Below are 21672 nucleotides of genomic sequence, written 5' to 3' on the forward strand. Positions count from 1 at the left end.
AATTGAATTTCTCTCTATTACTAGACATCCCTCTATCCATGTCTCTTAACACAATGACACATGAAATTAATGTACCTTGATTTATTATTATTTTCTTTTGTGTTGATCTACTTTCTGTGATTGGCTTTGCTTGGTGAAAGTTTTATGGGGCAGCCGCATCTGTCATGATCATATGGGAGCCACACTTGTTTATTAACTTCTTGTTGACACTATTTACTTTAATTTGTTCATTACTGCAAGTAAAATTTACTGATTTCAAACTATATCTATTGGAATTTGTATGTGTTAACCGTTGCAACTTAGCTTATTTGTTACTTCTTGACATTGCTGTTAGCAATAGTTAATTTTGATAATGGCTTTGAAACTTTTTTTTTTTGGCAGATTTAAACTTAGAGAATTATTTACATTGTCACCTGAGGTGTCCTGAAAATCATCAGTGGACTCGAAATCATTCTCAGTGTAATGGTGAATCAGATTCCCGAAGGGTTTATGCTTCATGCTATTGCCACCATTTGAAGTAGCTGTTTCTAGACTTATTTAATTTTCCATAACCATCACAAATTAGGTCCAACTTTAGAAAATGAATGGAGTTAGATTGAGTTTAATAATACACCTCATCTGTATTTGCCTTGAATGAGTGAGTCTGAAACAACATGTTGAATGCTACAATGACATTTGAGTGCAAGGACCAAGTACTGAGACACTGGGTAGGAATCTAAGAAGACAATTTTCCTTTCTCACAAACATCAAGATGGCAAGTTCGGTATCTCATCTTGAAGTGCTGAGCCTCTAGGAAAGAAAGTAAGAATGATAAATACTTTGGAGCAATAACACGTTATAATGAAAAGTGGTTTCCCATAATCAGCTGATTATTAGGGTTTTCAATTGCCCATATTTTTTGTCAGAGAATTGTTAACTTTCCTTGTTATCAATTGTCATGTTTTCTTTGACATTGTTGATGATTTCTGGTTGGTACTTTAGCTCTGGGTCATTGTACGTACAGTAGTGTTTTCCCTTTCTCTTATCTGCAGGTTAAAGCGAGCAAAGATATAATGCTTTCTCTCATAGTGAAGAGTTTGAATAAAAGCTGGAATGACAAGTTGGTGCTAAGGTATTTTGTGCCTGGGCCTTCCTGCCCAGTTATTTTCTTGTTGAGCTTCCTTTTTACTTTCGTTTGAGACAGATCCCATGATTGTAAAATTGTTGCTTCAAATGTGATTTGGAAGGAATTGCTTCTAGTTAACCAGGATTGTCATTAGAATTTTTGTCAGATGAAGACGTTGTTTTCTTCATGTTGATGAAAGGTAAACATCTGTTTTCCTTTTATGATAATGAGACCAATATTTAGTATATGATAATGACATTGAGCCATTACGGCCTTGGTACTTAGTTTGTTGTGTTAATAACTACTCATCTTAATTGTTCTTGTGAGATCCGGTTTATGCAGCTCAAAACTCTTAAATATGGTTCATGGATTTCCTACAGCTGTGCATTTAGTGATGAAATACATAGGGCTGTCTGCAAGTCCCACTGCTTTGTATCATGGCAATTTAATGCGCATTCAGTTCTCATTTATTCTTACCACACTCCCTTTGTTGTAGTCAGCATGCTGCATGCTCTCACTCTTAGGAGCAGCCCCAGTCATGCAATATGCTTGGTCTGGGACATGATCTAATTGAAATTTAAAATGCTTGGAGATATGGTTTGATTTTACCAATAGAGATTGGTTTTGATGGTTTAAACTATGGTTTCGGATTTAGTAACCAGTACCTTCCAATGCAGCTTCTATCTGTGTAGAATATGTGGAACTGAAACCAAAATCTTCTTCCCTTTTTGTTTTCTAAGCAAATAGAAGAAACCCAATACAAATAGATACTGATGTGTGGTACGAGGAAATTGAAACCAAAATCTTAAATCTTATTCTAACAATAAGAAAACATAAACTTAACATTTAATTCTTGACACAGTATCTATCCAACTGAAAGCTCTAGCATGACAGATTTTAGAAAATACTACAAACACAATCTAAGTAGCACACACTAGTGGATAAAATGCTTCAAGAAACTGACAAACCGAAGGTTTTGTTTAGGCCCTGGGCTTGAGGTGGCCTTCATTGGCAAGCTTGAAGAGATGAGCCTGAGCTGCTGCTGCGCTGTTTGAGCCTAGTGCTGCGACAAAACTCTCCCTGACTTGCTTAGTTGAGAATGAGAACCTGTTATTTACCATGGAGTTCAGCAAGGAAGCTGTCCCTTCCCGGTAAAGGGCCCCAAATCCGTCGGTATGTGTGTTTGAAAGTGCTTGTGGCAAGCTCATAGTTGTTCCAAACCCAGGAATGCTGGTCACTCCGAATGCACTACCTAAAGTGCCCCACCAGCCAAGCACACCCCATATCAGTGCTGGGTGACTCCTCCAGAAACTGAAAGTAACAAATATGAGTTGTTAGGGTCATAACTTCATGATGAAAGCAACATTTGGAAGTTACAGTGACTTACTTGCATGTACCTCCAATAGGTGGAGTTGGAGCGGGAAAGAATGGAGGTGTAGGAATGCTTGGAGTTCCAGGGTCAATAGGGGGAGTAGTTGGTGGGCTTACAGTGACTGGTGTTGGAGGACTGCCACCTCCATATGTCGGAGGACTACCACCCCCATAAGTTGGAGGACTACCACCTCCATAAGTTGGCGGACTACCACCTCCATAAGTTGGAGGGGAGTGGTAATATCCACCATGTGAAGGAGGGTGTGATGGTCTTGATGGAGTTGACGGTTCATGTGGTGGAGTCCCACAAGTTCCACCTGAAGGCGTTGATGGTGTTGGTGTTGGGTGGTAGCCACCTCCATGTGATGGGGTTCCATGAGAGGGAGTTGTGCCGCCATAGCTACCTCCTGAACCGTGTGAACCTGCACTTAGCACCATTGGAATGAGCATGCATGTTGTGGGATGGCAGAAGAAGATAAAATAACAATTAATATGGGAACATCAGCCAAATTGTATGAACCATATACTAAACAAGGCACAATATTTTGGCATAACTGACAGTGATTACATTTAACATAACATATAAGCAGCAATGACGAGTAGTTTCTTTGGGGCAATGTGAGTGCTAAGAGAGAGTGAAACCTGAGGGGGGAGTTTCTGTAGGAGGGTCTGGAGCTGCATAGTAGTTCTTCTGCTCTCCAAAGCTAGTGGACGTTACTGGAATTACTAAATTCTGGGACAGCAACCCAGCTACGACAACCCACATGAACAAAGAAACCAGCTTGCTTCTTTCCCTCTCCATCTCTGTCTGATGTAGTAAAAAAAGAATGAAGATTGGAAGTTGTGATCGTTCAGAGGAGCGTGGGGAAAATATAAAGGGTGGACAAGGTGAAGTAAATAGAAGCAGGTGAAGCAGCATGAGGTTAGTTGATGACAGCAGGTGCATTTAAATGTACTTTTAATAACTTTGAATTGTTGAAACCATGCATAGTTGAAATGGTTTTCTAAGGAGGACATCAACTCATACGGACGTATCTAATTACCCCTTCCTTTCCCTGTCTTCTGCCATTTACATGTCTGTTCTTAAGATGACTTGATATTAAAAGTGAACTACACACCGAAATGTTCACTGTGTGATTATGGCATGGATTGATTTGAGCATGAATAGATTGTTTTTTCGTTAATTGAGATTTAGGATTATGGATGGACTAATCATTTTCCTTGTCCTGGTTCATGGTGGCTTGATTGGATATGATCCGAATACTCTGTTCAAAGGACTCAAATACTGGGAGAATACTTTCTTGTTACACCCTCTGATATTTTAGGAAGAGGCGTGGTCTTCACGTTTCAGCCCTAAGTAATTGCCAAGTCCAAGTGGCAGAAAATCCAATGAAGAGAGATAAATGAATTGGGACCATTCTTACTTAGTTCAGGAACATAGAGGACCAATACAGGGACATAACAAACCAATAGGCTGGTAGTCCATGAGGTTAGTGTTGCTTAAATCGTAGGATCTTTGTAAGTTTATGTGAAGAATATATACTTCCTTACGTCCCTCTTATCTTATTACTTTGTCTGCCTTTTACGATATTTTTTTATTGGACAATCAATATTAGTGCGATGGGGGGAGTGCATATAAACAAACCGAGCAATGAAATCAAATCATCAATGACTATTTATATATATGAAACACCTGTTTGCCAACATAATCTAGTGTTTGTGACAATTGATCATCTTGTTATCATGATCTTTATTCTGGCCGGGAAGGTGAATTATACCTAGAATTTCATGGCTTAATTTGGGTTTATTCTGTGAAAAGTTGGCCAATTTGAAATAATCCATGTGTGAACATGAATGTCTTCTTGTTGTAACTTTGGTACGTGAGGCTGTAAACTTTAATGGTGACAAGTTTAGTAAGACAGTCTACTGATATACATAAATATAAACAGTTGAGAATGCTCCATTGTGATAGCAGAGTGTGTTACTATACGTCTGAGAAATGCTTTGCAATTTAGTGGGATATGCTTGTAAGGAGCAAAACTTGAAAGTGTCGGATGCACATAACATTTCATTTCACCCCCTGGTTGCTGCCAAGAGCCCTTCATTGAAATTCTGTTAGTGTGGAACCGACACAACCTAAAAGATTCATGTCTCTTCCTCCCAAAATTTGCTCATATCAAGTTTGGAGTAGGTTGGCAGCAAAATATTAGTAAGGAAAGGAAAACACTGTTGGAGAGGTTTTGGTTTAGGTGGCCCCAGCTCTATCAGCATAGATCCAAAGCAAAATAAGATGGGTAAGGAAACCGCAATTAATTTGTCGTAGAAAGGAGGGTAAAGTGTAGTTATTGAAACATGATTAGTCCCCACAGCTCTAGCCTCTAGCTCAAGTAGATAAATGACTAAGACATTTAGGCTTAAGTGGAGCCTGCTCTTAGTATGGCATGGTTATAGACATGGACCTGATTTCTGGCTTCCTGGCCTGAAAATTATAGGCTACCATTTCCCCAGTTTTATATCCATGATGATCAAGACCTTGTTGGGTTTCTTAGGTTTTATAGTAAATTGGCTTGTGAATGCTATGGTAATTTCTTATTTAGATTGCTAAGGCTAAAAATACAACATGAAGCTTGTCTTTTTGTTAATTCTTCTAATTGTAGCAGGACACTGATCCTAACACTTTGTACAAGCTGTCACCACCAACTAGAATAGATCAGAGAGATAGATGGACATGAACATGATGAAATATAAATTCCCAAAACATGCAGATGTGCCCTGACTAACCCTAACGTGGAGAAATGGGCCCAGAATGCTGCAAAGTGAAAGTGGGTTGTTCTCTCGACTTAATGGCTATGGCAGAGAGGTAGGTGCGGTAGCACGAGAGCAGTAAAGAAAGGAGCAAAGGTCGTGCCATTTGGAGGCCTATAGTTTAAGCCTGTAAAAAACCTGTCTTTTGAGACTTTTGACCAAAATTTTAAGCAAAGATGTAAGAGAGAGAGAGAGAAAAGGAAATTCAAGGGTGGTCTGTGTAAGGAAAGGCTTTTCCATAGCACAGTTCAAAGTGAGCTGTCATAGATGGAGCAGGCTGGCTGCCTGCAGCTAGCTAATAACGACAGTAAATGCGTAAGGTTAACTAATCAAAAAACACTCATTTACTTTTGCTTTAATTGTTATTATTATTACAGTTGTAGCAGAAACAGATCCTAGCTCAATAGGTTCAAAGCCACCATGTCTCGGAAGGAAGCTTTAGAGTTTCTTCAAAAAAATTTCATTACTTTTTTCTAAAAAATTTTTGTTCAATCTTCTGAAAGCTGATATGACTACGATTTCCGTTCCCTAAGAAGAGCAAATTATTTGGGGAGGAAGGAATTCCAAAATTTGACATAAATGTTGGGCCATATTATATTGTGTGTCAAGTCTCCACCTGACATAATTTGGGAAAAGGGTTGGGGTTGTATAATGTATAGAGAGTAGAGAGTAGAGAGCAGGAGCCCCACATGCTTAATTTAATGCTGTTTACAAAGTCAATTCCCCTTATGAGACCATTTAGACTCAGCTGCCAAGGACAAAAATAATGGCTCAACAGTCTTACTAATATATCTTTCCACAAAAATTTAAAAACGAAAACAAAACAAAACAGTATTTATACAAAAATTAAAAATCATTCTTTTATTTCTTCAAACATTTTAAAAATTGCCGGATAGTTCTTAATCTGGAGTTGCTGGAATTTTAATAAGATTAGACATTATGTATGTGCTTGCTGACTGCTATGATGGTGGCTGTCGATAAGATCCACTTTCTGCCTGTATGGCCTCAACTTCGGGGTTGGTCTGTGCCTTATATCTGTTTGTTGACTTTGAGGTTCACTGTCTCTCTGTTTTTCAGATGGAGTATGGAGAAGTAGGGGTGATTGGTGGTTTCCATTCTTTCTAATTGTTGTCACTGTCAACTCTGTATAAAAGGACTGTTGTAAAGGCTCTGGATAATGTCTTGAGGCCTGAGTTTTGAATGAAGAAGCAGGGGAAATCTTTTACATTACCTGATGAGAGGGACGACTAGTTTTTTTTTTTTTTCTAAAGAGAATATGTTTAAATTAAAAATAATTGATATAAGAGGTATTTGTGTTTTAAAAAAAGTTTAGGTGGTATCAGGTTTTAAATTTTTTCAATTGTTAACTAACAGTATTAATGATTAAAAATATCATTTTGAAATAAAAGTAGATATAATGTCTTTTTATAATTAAACATAAATGGTAAGAACAACTATAAAAGAAAAAAAATAATTATGAAGAAAGTATTCAGAGCAAGTAAGAAAATCTTATTAAATATGTATTTACAAATGAAGTGAGGAGATATTTATAAACTGATTAGCTTTTATTTAAATAGAATTTATAAAACAAAGATAATATTAAGAGATTAAATGGATGAATTAAATCTTAATTTTAATTCAATCTAATTTACATCCAAATTTAGATATACATAACAAAATAGATATTGACACATATATTTATAATACTTTCCTTAAATATCCATTGTATTAAAAACATACTTTGTTAAAAGAAAAATCATCATAGGAAAAAAATTCGAATAAAAGAAAAAGAGTACATAATTCTTTTCAAGAATAAGTTTTTGAAATACTGTCTGAGAAAAAACCTTAATGAAGGAAAATAGTACAGTGTGTATTTTACTCGTTTGATGACTACATTATTTAAGATATTTAAAATGACGTATTCTAATTTTTTGTACAAACTTTTCAAATGTTACAGTAAAAAGGGCTTTGGTGAATAAATCTATTAAATTATCACTTGACTGAATTTATTGAACACTAATATTACATATTTTTTAAAAATCACGAGTGAAGAAGAATTTTGGTAAAATATATTTTGTCTTATCGCCTTTAATGTATCATTTCTTTAATTGTGCTATTCAAGCGTTATTATTCTTATATAATGTTATTGGAATTTCTTTCAGTTGACAAGCCACATGTTTATCAAATGTGTTAAGTTACAAATTTTAACTAGACACATTCACGACTTACTAAAATTTCTATAAGGTTTGAAGAAAAAGTAAATATAATTTGTTTTACAAAATATTATAAAATAGTTATACCTCCACGTATGAATAAGTAACCTATTTAAGATCGAGCCTTACGTGTGTCAAATAAATATTTTGTATGTAAATAACCAAATAAATTTGATTTTGATACATTTGAGTAACATAAACCCATGTCCCTTGTCCCTCGGAAGATATTGAAGTTTATGTTTAATGTCATTCTAATGTCTTTGAGTTGGAGAATAACTATATCTTACTAATAAATAATGATATATCAAGTTATGAATTACTAGTAAGATAGCTTAGTGCTCTAATTGCATTAAGATATGATACTTCAGAATCAAGAAGTTTTTCATCATCCTCACGAGATTAGAAAGGTTTTTTTTTTTTTTTTTCACATCTAGTGGCCTTACAAACTATTGATGAATTCAATGGATGTACTTTGTTCATATAAACTCATTTTAGCACTTTTATTATATAATTTGTTTAATGGACAAAAATTCTATTTGTCAAGTGCTCAATCTGAAGGCTTAAACAAAAATTTATTTTTCCAAGATCTATCATCTCAAATTCTTTTTTTAAGTAATCCACGACTTTTGATAATTCTTCGATATTTTCAATAATGTTTAAGTCATCAACATAACATAAACAATAATTGTCATAAATTCATATTCAAATCTTTTTATAAAAACACATAAGCATATAAGATCATTTTTATAGTTTTTTTTTAACAAATATTCACTAAGACGATTATACCACGTGTATTTGAATTGTTTTAATTCATATAAAAATTTATTTAATTTAATCGAATAAATTTCCTAAAAATTTAAATTTTGTGCTTCAGGCAACTTAAATCTTTTAAAAATTTTCATATAGATATTGTTACTAAGTGAGCCGTATAAATAGGTTGTAACTGCATCCTTTAGACACATTTTAATTTTTTCATGTATTGTCAGATTAATTAATATAGAATTGTAATTGCAACTATCACAAGAGAATATGTCTCTTTATAATCAATACCAAGTCTTTGGGTAAAACTTTGTACGACAAGCCATGCTTTATATCTTACAATTTTAGTTTTCTCATTTTGTTTTCACACAAATACCCATTTCTATCCCATTGGTTTTATACCATTTGGTATACGGGCTATAGGTATAAAAACTTCACGTTTGCAAGTGAATTCAATTATACTTTGATTGTGACTTTCCACATTGACCAATAATTCTATATCTGCATCCAAAATAGCATGCCCCCAAATGAAAATTGAGACTTTAGATTTCATAAACAATAGCCTTACAATCAATTGGAAGTGTTTAATAAATGATTATGCTATACCATATTGTGTATGAACATGAGCAATAGGTTGTTCAATAGTTATTTGCACTAGTATATAATATTTATTAAAGGTTTGAGATATAAATTCACTAACATTGTAAAGATGAATAGTCTTGATTGCATAATCAAGAAAATGTGCTTGCAAACGAATGATTGCAAATGTTAAATTGCAAGTTTATAATAAGCACACATATGACCATCTAATCAATGCATCAATTAAAACTATAAAATATCTAAATAGTCCACATAGTGAATATATGAATCCACATATATCATCCTAAATATGTTTAAAAAATGTAAGAAATTCAATCTCAACTTTAGTTAGTGATGACCTTATAATTAATTTACCTTTAGAGCAAACAACATATAAGAATTCATTAAATTGAAAAATCTTCTGATTTTCAATAGATGACTACATGTATTTTTAACAATTTTTCACATTATTATTGATCCAAGATGGCCTAACTTGTCATGCCAAACATTGAAATCATTAATAAACTTCTAGTTTATTATAGCATTAGTTTTAATCATTCTAATTTTTGTGTTGTGTATTCCAAAGGACAAAGTGATTAATTTTTCAATACACACTTTTTACCCAAGATAATAGATGTAATATAAAGGTATTCAATGTCTCTTTCATTCTTTGTCTCAATATGATATTCATTTAAACGAATATTTTTAAAACTTAATGAATTTCTTTAAGACTTAGTAAAAAATAAGGCATATTCTATTATGAACTTTGTTCCTCTAGGTAGTAAAATATTGGCTCTTCTAAAACCTTTAATTAATCTTGTATTACCGAATATTAATTGACATTGGCTTCTTTTATTATTAAATGAGAAAAATATTTCTTATCTTTAAATATAGTATACATTGTAGAAATGTCTGCTAAACATATATTCATATAACTGATCTCGGATCCAACTAGATAAATATTCATATTTTAAAATAAGATATATTGTAAGAAACTTACAAGTTAATATAAGAGAACATTAAATATAAAATTTATTATTAAAACACATAATAAAAACATATCATTTAAATATAATGAGAATATATAAAAATATTTTTATAATAAAATTATACTAAAACATACCAATAAACTGTTAAGAAATTTTAATTTTGAATATTTTCATTACCAATCAAATGATCAATTTCTTTTTCAGGATGGACAAGAAAATCCGTAACATCCTAATGTGTATCAACTTGACCATGGCTAAAATAATTTTGAATAAAAATTACTATGATTTTTTTTCTTTTATCATATAGTGATGCTTGATAAAGTTCAACATTTTTTTTTTTAGCATTTCGTGATACTTGATAAAGCTCAACATAGCCTTTCATGCCACATTAATGACAAGACATTTTTTATATTCCTTTTATTCCATCAACTTTTGTCTTTTTTATTGTATTTCTTCATCATTCGTTAACTTTTGGTAGATTAAAATGCACTCGTCTACTTTTGGTGGGTCAAAATTATCCATCAACTTTTAGTGAGTAAATATATTCTAAAAATTAGAATAGTGATTAGTGTAACCATGATGTCATATTCGCTTTATAAAATAGACAGAGTTGTTTTTTTTATTGTATCTCTTTCACCATTCGTTAACTTTTAGTGGGTTAAAAAGTATTCGTTCATTTTTTATGGGTCAAAAAGTATTCGTCTACTTCTTTAGGTAAAAAAGTATCCATCAATTTTTAGTGGGTCAAAATTATCAAAATTATCTATTCACTTCTTATGGGTAAATGTATTCTTACAATTAAAATAATGATTAGTGTATCTACAATGATTGCAATTATTGTGGTGACATTTTTCATATTCATGACTGTAATTATTAAATAATGTTGTATTCACTTCAGAAAATAGACAAAGTTCATGATTTTTCATTAGTAACTATATAATAGCAAATTCACTTTTCAATTAAAAGATAAAATATAATATATATTATATGGTAGCAAATTCACATTTAAAATAATTTTTAGGAATGAAAACACTGAAGAGATATCAAATCACTTACCTAATTCGCTAAAACCAAATATAAAAAAAATCAACCGTTAAAATCCTTTTAAAGCTTGAAAGAATTAGAGCTTTGACTTTGAAATGATGATGAAAATTAAATAACACCACAATTTAAGAGATTAAAGAATTGTGCTAATAATGTGTTATAAAATATCAAGTGAAAGAACAATTATAAAAGAAAAAGAATAACTATAAAGAAAGTATTTAGAGGGTGTAAGAAGATCGTATTTAAATGCGTATTTACAAATGAAGTGAGAGATCTATTTATATATTGATAACCCCTTATCTAGATAGAATTTACAAAGTAAAGATAATACTAAGAAATTAAATGGTTGGATTAAATCTTAATTTTAATCTAATCTAATCTACATTCAAATCTAAATATCCATAACAAAATGGATATTCACACATATATTCATAACACTTTTAAAGTGATTTGAGAGGTTTTTTAGATTTTACCCTTAACTAATATATTTCTCTTGTTTCATTTTCTTTATTTTTTAAAATTTTCTTAAACTTATGTTTTTAAAACATTAAATATTTTTATTTTGGTATAATATCTAAAAAAGCTCTTGAACTATTTAAAAAAAAATTCAAATAATCTTTTATTCTTTTATTACATTCAACTAAACCCATTTACTTTTATTTTAGATTAAATAGAACTTTAAAGCTAATAGTTGACTAATTGTTGTTAGTTAAAATACAAATTATTGTTTTATTTTGGTATAATTGTTGAGAGATAGATCAGAACGCGATGACGATGGAGATGGTTTTCAAATTAAAGAGAGCTAAATGGCAAGAGAGAGCTGAAGGAGCTAAAAGAGCATTTAATTTGTCTGTATGATAAGGGAGAGAAATCGGGAGATTAATTTATCTGAAATGTGTTTACTAGTTTTTTTATTAAATCATAACAAAAATTAGATAAAAATAGTTAATTTGGCTCTTTCTCACAATTTCCTCCGATCATAATTCGTTGCATTGATCCATAAATGTTGCTCTCTGACATGGCTGGGATACTTTCAAAAAAAAAAAAAAAACATGGCTGGGATATTGAGTTAATATTCCCCCATAAAATTCCCTGCTAGATTTGAGATGTAACTTGACTTTAATCTTCAACCAATTCATTCAGCCAGTGCAGCAAATAGTTTTCTTTCTTCACACTAGTTTATCAGAGTTGCCAAAGATGATCACCCTTATTGCCATCGGATGTCATGGGCAGTGAAAAGATATTCCATTTTTATGCATTTGGACTTTGTTCTCAAGAGATAAATTTGCTTTCTATGTTGGACTTTGCAGATTTTTAGGGATATTCTGATGATTATAGAAACTCAACAACGCTGAAACCAAGGATTCTCTACACATATTAGATAATGAATTCCTCAGATATATTATGATGATGACATGTTTGTTATTTGAGAGGGGCGGTGAGGGTATCAGCAAGATGAATCAGGCACATGCAACGTCCATGTTCACTGTTTTGATATTCTACTTGATGATAATCTTTTGATCTAAGTCAACATGTTGGGCCGCAAAAATTATTTAATACTACTATTGGGAAGGTTAATGAATGTATATATGATTTAGTTGACTTTTGTAGAAAATCAACTGGGGTTTGACTATTTATAACTAGCATAAATCAACACAACTTCACCTGCTAAGGAGATATATGTAGATTCCTGCTTCTCAGCCTATCTTCTTCACACACACCAAAAAGAAACAAAAAACAAAAAATGGCTTTCGAGATCAGCAATGTTCTTTCATGGACAAGGGCAGCTCAATAAATTCAAAGACCTAAAGTGAAATATTCAAATGAGATTTTTTTTAATTGAAATTAAAAAAAATTATTAAAATTTTATTCTTCTAACGTAACGCGTGGGAATCTGCCGAACAGTTCGGGCCAAATCCTACCAAATCCTGAAGAAAGCTAAAAAGCGCTGTTTGATGAGTTTTTGAGATGTAAAATTTTTAATTAAATTTTTATAATCAAGTTTTTCTAATATTTCTTTTTCAAATGATAATATAACCAATCCATTTAATAACATTTTATTAATTTTAGCTTTGAAAAACTTCTTTCTCCTAAAGCAACACTTAGAGAATTATTAATATTATTCTAAAAGCAATATATACATTTGGAAAAGAATCGAGTCTTCTTATATGATTAAGCATGTCAATTGGACTGTTTTCTTACTGTATAATTTCTTTTAAAATTTGTAACTCTAAAAATAAATTGAAACCATCAACGTTAGAGTAGTTATTATATTTTAAGGAACATTCAAGATTAAGGTAATATTCTTGCAAATAAGGCTCACAGTTTTATGAAGATAATAAAAAAACAGACTTGTGTATTTTTTGGAGAAAAATTGAAATTAAATGAAGAAAGAGCAAATGAGAAAGGAAGATTTCAAAAGTAGATATTATACATTGAAAAAAAATAATTAGTTTTATATATAGGAAAAAAATAGCTGTTGGCAATCATTAAATGCGTTGATTGAAAATAAGTGAAATAAGTGAGAAAAAAATAGCTATTGGAGATAATTAAATACATATGACTGTTAGTTTATTGAAAATGAGAGAATATAGTTGAGAATTAATAGCATTCTAGAAATAAAAAAGTAATAAAAAATTGATATTTATTAGGTATAAAATTAAAAAAGTGAAAGAACAAATAATTTTATTAATTTTTTTACTTTATATTTTTTTAATTTTTATATATTTTTAATATAATTAATTATATTATAATTATTATAAAATTATAAATTTTTTGTAAAATTGAGACCTCCCTCAAATTGGGGCCTAAAGCCCTTGCTTGGGTAGCTTCACCCAAGGGCCAACCTTGTTCATGGATTGTATTTTGCCTAGCTGCAATGTTCTCCACCATTTTCTTGAAACGCAAGAAAAGTTGTTACAGAATAAGAGAAAACTCCCTCCAGGGTAGATGGGACTTCCTTTGATAGGTGAAACAATGGAGTTATACAAAACTCAAAGTAACAATCGATTTTTTGAGGAGTTTGTTGAACCCCGGATTGCAAAGTATGGAAAAATCTTCAAAACAAGCCTCATGGGATCACCTATTGTCGTTGTAAATGGAGTTGAAGCCAATCGGTTCATCCTGTCAAATGAATTCAAGTTGGTGATAAGCTCATGGCCTTCATCCTCAGTTCAACTCACTGGCATTCTATCATGGAAAAACAAGGGGATTAGCACCGTTGCCTTTGCAGACTGGTAGCCTCTTGTCTCAACTATGCAGGGCTAGAGGCTTTAGTGCCAAAAATATGCAACACAGTTCAACTGTACCTTGACAAAAATTGGCACGGTAAAGATAATGTCAGCCTTTATTGTTCAACAAAACTTTTGACCTTTACCATAGTCTTTGAGTGCTTGTTAGTGATCAACGTTTAGCCACAAATGTTAGATACTTTTGAGAGAGTTTTAGAAGGTGTTTTTGCTCCACGAGTTCACTGTTGAGATAAAAACTAGCTTGAATGTCATTTTGTCTAACTATGTACAGGACAAGTGTCCACTTTGTTTTGTTGTGCTGGTTTGGTAATTCACAGTGCATGCTATTGCACGTTTGTCCTAGGACGTGTAAGAACTACATGTTTGCTCTAATGTTGTGTCAAACACTTGGATATTTTTTGTACAATTGTTAGTTAAATAGCTCTTGTATATATTTATGCATTTCTCCTCAGTTAATGCAAGGGATCGATATTAACCAAGTTCTGTTCTTTGTTTTGTCTATTGCTTTTACTTTCTCCTTTGCATGCCTGCTGCCTCTTTTCTGTATTAACAAGAACATGGTATCAGAGCTATGAATTGATCCTTTGAGTCATTTAAACACTTACAAATTACCTTGAAAGTATCATCTACAATAGCCAAACTTATTTATCAAACATGTCAACTTCAACTTCAACCATTACACAGCAGTCACCTCTTTTTTTTTTTTATGGTTCCAATTATGCAGTTTGGGCCATAAAAATGAAGGCATTTCTAAGAGGTGTTAACCTCTGGAATGCTGTTGAGTTTGAAACTGAATTGTCAGTGCTGAAGGAGAATGCTACGTAGGCTCAAGTGAAGCAATATGAAGAAGATATTGCAAAGAGATATAGAGCCTTGTCATTCATACATTCAACAGTGTCTGAATCAGTTTTCAACAGGATTATGGGATGTGAGACTGCAAACAAGGCTTGGAGTAAACTTGAGAAGGAGTTTTTGAGGTCTGCAAGGAGCAAACATGTGTGTTTGCAAAATCTCAGAAGGAAATATGAGCTTCTGAGAATGAAAGAGAATCAGACAGTAGGTGAGTTTGTTGAAGATCTGATGAAACTTGTAAATCAGATCAGACTCATGGGGGACTCCCTTATTGATTTGAAAGTGGTAGAAAATATTATGTTGAGCCTACCAGAAAGGTTCAATTCCATAATAACCTCTCTAGAGCAAGTTAAGGATATTACAAAGCTCTTAATATCAGACTTAGTGCTTTGGAAGCTGATGAACAGAGGAAGGCAGCAAGAAGAGATGAAAGGGTTGATCATGCACTGACAGCTTGTGTAAAAGGTAAAGCTCCTGCTGATTCTTCATTTAAAAAGAATTCAAATGAGAATAAAGAAAAAGACAAAGCTGGTACATCTACTGGAAGATTTCAAAACAAAAAAAGGCAAGTTTCCAATTTGCCCTCATTATAAAAAGAGAAGCCATTCTGAAGCTTATTGCTGGTTTAGACTTGGAGTTAAATGCAATGCATGTAAGCAACTGGGGCATGTAGAAAAAGTCTGCAAGAACAAAGCTGAGGTTGCAGACAAAAAGCAACAGATTGCAAAGCAAGTCGAGAAAGTTGAAGTTGCAGAGGAAGTGTTGTTCATGACTATTGAAGACTCTAACTCAGCAGACTATAATCATTGGCTTCTCGACAGTGCATGCTCTAATCATATGACTTCAAAGGCTGAGCTATTCTTAGAACTGGATACTGATCATTGCTCTTCAGTTAAAATTGGAAATGGCTTTATATTGAATGCTGTGGGGAAAGGAACAGTTGCAATTCAAACTGCTTCAGGCACCAGTTATGTTTTGAATGTGCTTCTGGTTCCTGAAATAACTCAAAATTTATTAAGTGTTGGTCAGTTAATTGATGAAGATTACATGTTGGTATTCAAAAACAATGCATGCACAATTTATGAATCCTCTGGTGTCTATATGATGTTTGTTCCTATGGTGAGAAATTGCTTCTCTGTTAAATGGGGAAATTTGTGCTTATCTGCAATAGAATCTTCATCAGAACAAATTTATCTGTGGCACAAAAGGCTAGGCCATTGCAATTATAAGTCATTGTTGCAAGTAAGTGCTTCTGGTTTGTTGTTGAATCTTCCTAAACTGCATGGAGATGGTCCTATATGCAGCTTCTGTCAATATGGTAAGCTGACTAGAAGGTCTTTTCCTAAAGCAAGTTTGAATAGAGCAGAACATAGATTGGAGTTTGTTCATTCAGATGTTGCTGGACCTATAAGTGAGTCTTCTTTAAATGGAAGCAAATATTTTGTTATCTTTATTGATGATATGTCCAGAATGACTTGGATTTACTTCATACAGCATAAGTCAGAAGTGTTCTCAGTATTTCAAAAATTCAAAGCAAAAGTTGAGAATGAATCTGACTGCAGAATTAAGACCTAAGGACAGACAATGGAGGTGAGTACATTTCTTCAGAATTCACAATCTCTCTAGAGAAGGAGGGCATTCATCACCAACTAACAACTCCATATTGTCTTGAGCAGAATGGTGTTAGTGAGAGGAAGAACAGAACAATTATTGAGATGTCCAAGTGTCTCCTGTTTGAGAAGAAGCTTCCTAAAAGCTTCGGGGCTGAGGTAGCTAACACTGCAGTTTATCTGCAAAATATTCTAATCACTCAAGCTGTGAATAATGAAACTCCTTATGAAGCTTGGTACAGCTCCAAACCATCTGTGGATCATTTGAGGATCTTTGAATCCATTTGCTATTTCCATGTTCCTGAAGAACTTAGAGACAAGTTGCAGCCCAAGGCAAAGTTGGGAGTTTTTATAGGTTATAGTCAGCAGTCAAAAGCTTACAGGATTTATCAAATTGAATCTGGCAAAGTCTCTGTTAGCAGACATGTAACATTTGATGAAGGTGCATACTAGAACTAGGAAAAGAATCAAATGCAGCATACTAAATTTCTAGATGAAGATGTTAATCTTCAACCTGCAAGCAGTAAAGAGATACTTGATGCAGAATAGATTGTAGATGAACCTCCTGTGAGAGGTACTCGATCATTACAAGAAATTTATGAAAGTTGCAATGTAGTTGTATTTGAACTTGCTACACCTGAAGAAGCTATTGTATTACCAGAATGGAAAGAAGCAATGGAAGAAGAATAGAAGATGATAAATCTCAACAAGACATGGAGCTTGGTAGACAGACCTAAGCATCATCATGTTCTTGGAGTGAAATGGGTGTTTAGAATGAAGCTGAACTCAGATGGCTCTTTGAACGAGCATAACGCAAGGCTTGTTGTTAAAGGCTTTGCTCAATTGCCTGGAGTAGACTATCATGAAACATTTGCACCAGTTGCAAAAATGGATACCATTCGACTACTGCTAGCATTGTCAGCTAAGTTTAAATGGAAAATATTCCATTTGGATATCAAATTTTCTTTCTTAAATGGTGATTTGCAGGAAGAAATTTTCATTGAGCAGCCTTAGTTTTGAAAGTGAGCCTAACCGAGACAAAGTGTACAAACTTCATAAGGCACTTTATGGCCTGAAGCAGGCACCACGTGCCTGGTATTGCAAATTTGATGACTATTTGAAAGGTCAAGATTTTCAAAAGAGCAGTAATGAAGCTACTTTATATATACAGAAAATTGATGATCAAAATCCTTTGATTATTTCTTTGTATGTTAATGACATGTTAGTTACAGGAGGAGATGATCAAAGAATTGCAAAACTCAAGCTTGAAATGCAAAGCAGATTTAGAATGACAGATCTTGGATAGATGAGTTATTTTCTGGGGTTACAAATCTTTCAAGGTAATACTGGAATTTTCATATGCCAATCAAATTACATTGGTGAGACTTTGGACAAGTTTAAAATGACAGATTGCAAGACAGTAGCCACTCCACTTATTCCTCATGAGAAGCTGTCAATTGACAAAGGGTCTGCACTCGAAAATCCTTCAGCCTTTAGAAGCTTGATAGGATCACATCAAGACCTGACCTGATGTTTGCTGCAAGTTATCTGTCTAGGTTCATGAGGTTCCAACAACTCAGCATTTCTCAACAGCAAAAAGAGTGTTTAGATATTTAAAAGGCACTACAAATTTTGGTCTTCAGTTTACTTATTCTGATGAAAATCCAGTTGAGTTGGTTGGATTCTCGAATAGTGACTGGGCAGGCTGTGTGGATGATTGTAAAAGCACTTCTGGATATGTGTTTACATTAGGAAATGGTGTTTTTTTGTTGGAATTCAAAGAAGCAAGAAACCACTACCCAATCATCTGCAGAAGCAGAGTATATAGCAGCAGCTACAACTGCAAATCAAGCCATTTGGGTGAAAAAGATCTTAACTGATCTTGGCTTTCTTCATGTGCCTCCAGTCAAGCTGTATGTGGACAACAAATCTGCTATTGCCATGGTAAAAAATCCTGTCTTTCATAGCAGAACAAAACATATCAAGGTCAAACACCATTCCTTGAGAGAAGCTGAGAAGAATCAAGAGATATCCATTCGGCATTGTAGCTCCAGCGATCAGCTTGCAGACATTTTAACCAAACCTCTTCACTTGTCCAGGTTTGAAGAACAGAGAAGCAAATTAAATGTTCAGCAAGCTAGTATTTAGGAGTGTTGATATAAAAACTAGCTTGAATGCAGGGGCGGAGCGTCCCTTTGGAATGGGAGGGCCATGAAATTTTGAAATTTTTTATATATTATATATTTTTTAATAATTTTTCAAAATAATTTTTTATTAAATAATTAATATAATTAAAAAATAATAAAATGATCTTACAAACTCTATTTAATTTTACTCAAATTTTTAAATTTCTCCACCTATTTTTCTTTTTTTTTCTTTTTTGTCCTTGTATTGTGAAATTATAAAGAGGTAAAGTTTTTATTTAATTGTTTCTATTTACATTACTATTATTATTTATATTTATTTAGTTTTTTCAATTATATTCTATTTACTCATATATTTTAAGTTTCTATAGATTTTTTGTTTTAAATTTCTACGAATCATCAATCATATTCTTTTTTTTTTTGTTATATAAGTTATATCTCCTACTTGTCATGATTTTTTTTTGTTATGTGGATTTTATTTTTAATAATTTTAATTTTTAAAAATTAAAAAATTAATTATTGTATATGTAATTCTCAAATATAAGTTCAAGTGTTGTATTATTGGCTGTTGTTTAAAATTTCACTAATATATTATTTTTTATTAATCCTAATTATATAAGAAAAAATTATCTTGAGTATATGTTTTTAATGTGCTTTATGTTTTATATTTAGTTGAAAGGAAATTATCTTGAGTATAAAAAAAAATTATTAATTCTGTATATCGTATTTAACTATTTATATTTTATGCATTATAGTTTAATATTTAGTATTATAAACTTAAATATAATAAAATAAAAATATTAGATGTTGACTAGATTAATTTTTTAGTTATTTATATCGATAAAGATAAGACTTCGAAACAAAATGAATGATAAGTTTCTTACAAATAATTTAGTTGTTTATATTTAAAAAGATATTATCATCGTCGAACAAAACTTTTCTAAAGTACTATTATAAGTTTTTTTTTAATTTTTTTATTTACATGTTATATAAAATTATTGTTTATTTTAAATCTTTTGATTATTAATGATTAAGTTTAATATATTAATTTAAAAAAATTTTAACTTTTATTTTTCTTAATCTTGGGCTCTTCCAATAAAAATTGGCTAACTCCGCCCATGCTTGAATGTCATTTTGTCTAACTATGTACAGGACAAGTGTCTACTTTGTTTTGTTGTGCTGGTTTGGTAATTCACAGTGCATGCTGCTGCACATTTGTCTTAGGACGTGTAAGCACTGCATGTTAGCTCTAATGCTGTGTCAAACACTTGTATATTTTTTGTACAAGTGTTAGTTAAATAGCTCTTGTATATATTTATGCATTTCTCCTCAGTTAATGCAAGGGATCCATATTAACCAAGTTCTGTTCTCTGTTTTGTCTATTGCTTTTACTTTCTCCTTCGCATGCCTGCTGCCTCTTTTCTGTACTAACAAGAACATTCACTTCCCTGGCTCTAAATTTTCAACAGCGAAGAGAGCAAGGCTAGAGATAGCAAAGATGTTGGTGGAAGTAGTGGCCGAAAAGAGAAAAGAAATGGAAAGCAGCTTGCAAGAAGGGGAAAGAGGAGTGCTACTATCGCTATTGGTGGCTGCAATGATTCGAGGGGATATTACGGGCAAGAGGTCATCGATAATGTAGTTTTGCTCGTCTTTGCAGCAAATGATACAACTTCGTTCGCCATTGCCATGGCATTTAAAATGTTGGCTCAACATCCAGAGTGCTATTCTCTCCTCCTCCAAGGTACCGTCACTTGAGCTTTTTATGAATTATAATCCAACTTCCGCTTCCTTGTACATAACTTAGATATGCGGTACTTAATTTCCTCCTTAAGTCTTTCTCAATTCTGACGTGAAAGCACCGTCTTGTTCACCAGAACATGCTAATATAATAAACAATAAAAGGCCAGGTGAGAATCTGGTGTTAGAAGACGTGAAGAAAATGACGTATACCTGGCAAGCTGCTCGAGAAAGCATGCGGCTATTCCCTCCCATCTTTGGCTCTTTCAGGAAAGCAGTTGCTGGCATTGAATATCAAGGATTCACCACTCCCAAAGGATGGAAGGTACGCGTTATTGATTTCTTTTTTTGCTTCAACAACAAGAAAAGTTGACGAAAACTTGAAATAGATTCCCCTTACAAAATGATTTTCCTTTTGCGGTGGCATGCAGGTGCTATGGACAGCGTATGGAACACATTACTGTGGAGTGTATTTCCAAGATCCTCAACGTGTTGATCCGAGCAGATTTGAGGAATTTGTTCCACCCTACGTTTTTCTTCCTTTTGGAGGAGGACCAAGTGTCTGTGCAGGCTATCAGCTTGCCAAGTTGAATATCCTCATCTTCGTGCATTATGTTGTTACTCGTTACAACTGGTCATTGATCTATCCCGATGAGTCAATCACCATGGCTCCCCTCCCGTTTCCTTCTCAGGGAATGCCTGTCAAGATTTCTCCTAAGTTATTTGTAAAGCCACATGAGGATTTCTTTTTTTATTTAATTATATTCTTTGTAAAGATTATTTGTTTTGGGTTTCTCCTCTTGTCATAGGCTGTATTGTTTATCACCATTCATCTATATGTATATATGTCAATGGCACGGATGCAACAAACAAGAGCACTTAACCCTTAACTCAGAATAATTTCTACCTAAATATCACTTGAGCTAAAGCCTAATAGCTCGTTAATTTCCTTCTAATGAATTAAATATGAATACACGTTGCCTAGATGCGTCCTTACAAAGTTTAACTAGCCAAGCCTTTACAATTAAACTGCATTAATTATGAGCAAAGATGGAACCACACTTTTCTGTTTAGGGAATAAAAGTCCTAAAACACATAATACTAAGGGTTAAAACTTTTTATGCTAAATATTGAACCACCTACAACATATCACGTAATCTAATATAATAAACACAAATTATAGAAACACTATAACATAATAATAATAATAATA

The 21672-nt window shown here is 32.9% G+C and overlaps 2 protein-coding genes across 2 annotated transcripts; one reads left to right on the forward strand and one right to left on the reverse strand.

Annotated features, from left to right (window-relative positions):
* Nucleotides 1–1809: 1809 nt before the first annotated feature.
* Nucleotides 1810–3567, reverse strand: PDF1 (protodermal factor 1). Its single transcript, XM_007048773.3, has 3 exons — nucleotides 3119–3567; nucleotides 2493–2898; nucleotides 1810–2416 (listed from the first exon to the last, which is right to left on the reverse strand). Exons 1-3 carry the CDS (start codon nucleotides 3420–3422, stop codon nucleotides 2086–2088), a joined length of 1041 nt encoding a protein of 346 aa, XP_007048835.3. The 5' UTR covers nucleotides 3423–3567; the 3' UTR covers nucleotides 1810–2085.
* Nucleotides 3568–12609: 9042 nt separating this feature from the next.
* CYP718 (cytochrome P450, family 718) lies at nucleotides 12610–21298 on the forward strand. The gene is given in 8 exon segments (XM_088802656.1): nucleotides 12610–12635; nucleotides 13716–13792; nucleotides 13795–14049; nucleotides 14052–14332; nucleotides 20158–20335; nucleotides 20338–20463; nucleotides 20597–20784; nucleotides 20891–21298. Coding segments are annotated over 8 exon segments (1509 nt in total). The 3' UTR covers nucleotides 21269–21298.
* Nucleotides 21299–21672: the final 374 nt, after the last annotated feature.

This window comes from Theobroma cacao, chromosome 1, assembly GCF_053813885.1.
Source record: "Theobroma cacao isolate CCN51 chromosome 1, ASM5381388v1, whole genome shotgun sequence".
NCBI lineage: Eukaryota > Viridiplantae > Streptophyta > Magnoliopsida > Malvales > Malvaceae > Theobroma > Theobroma cacao.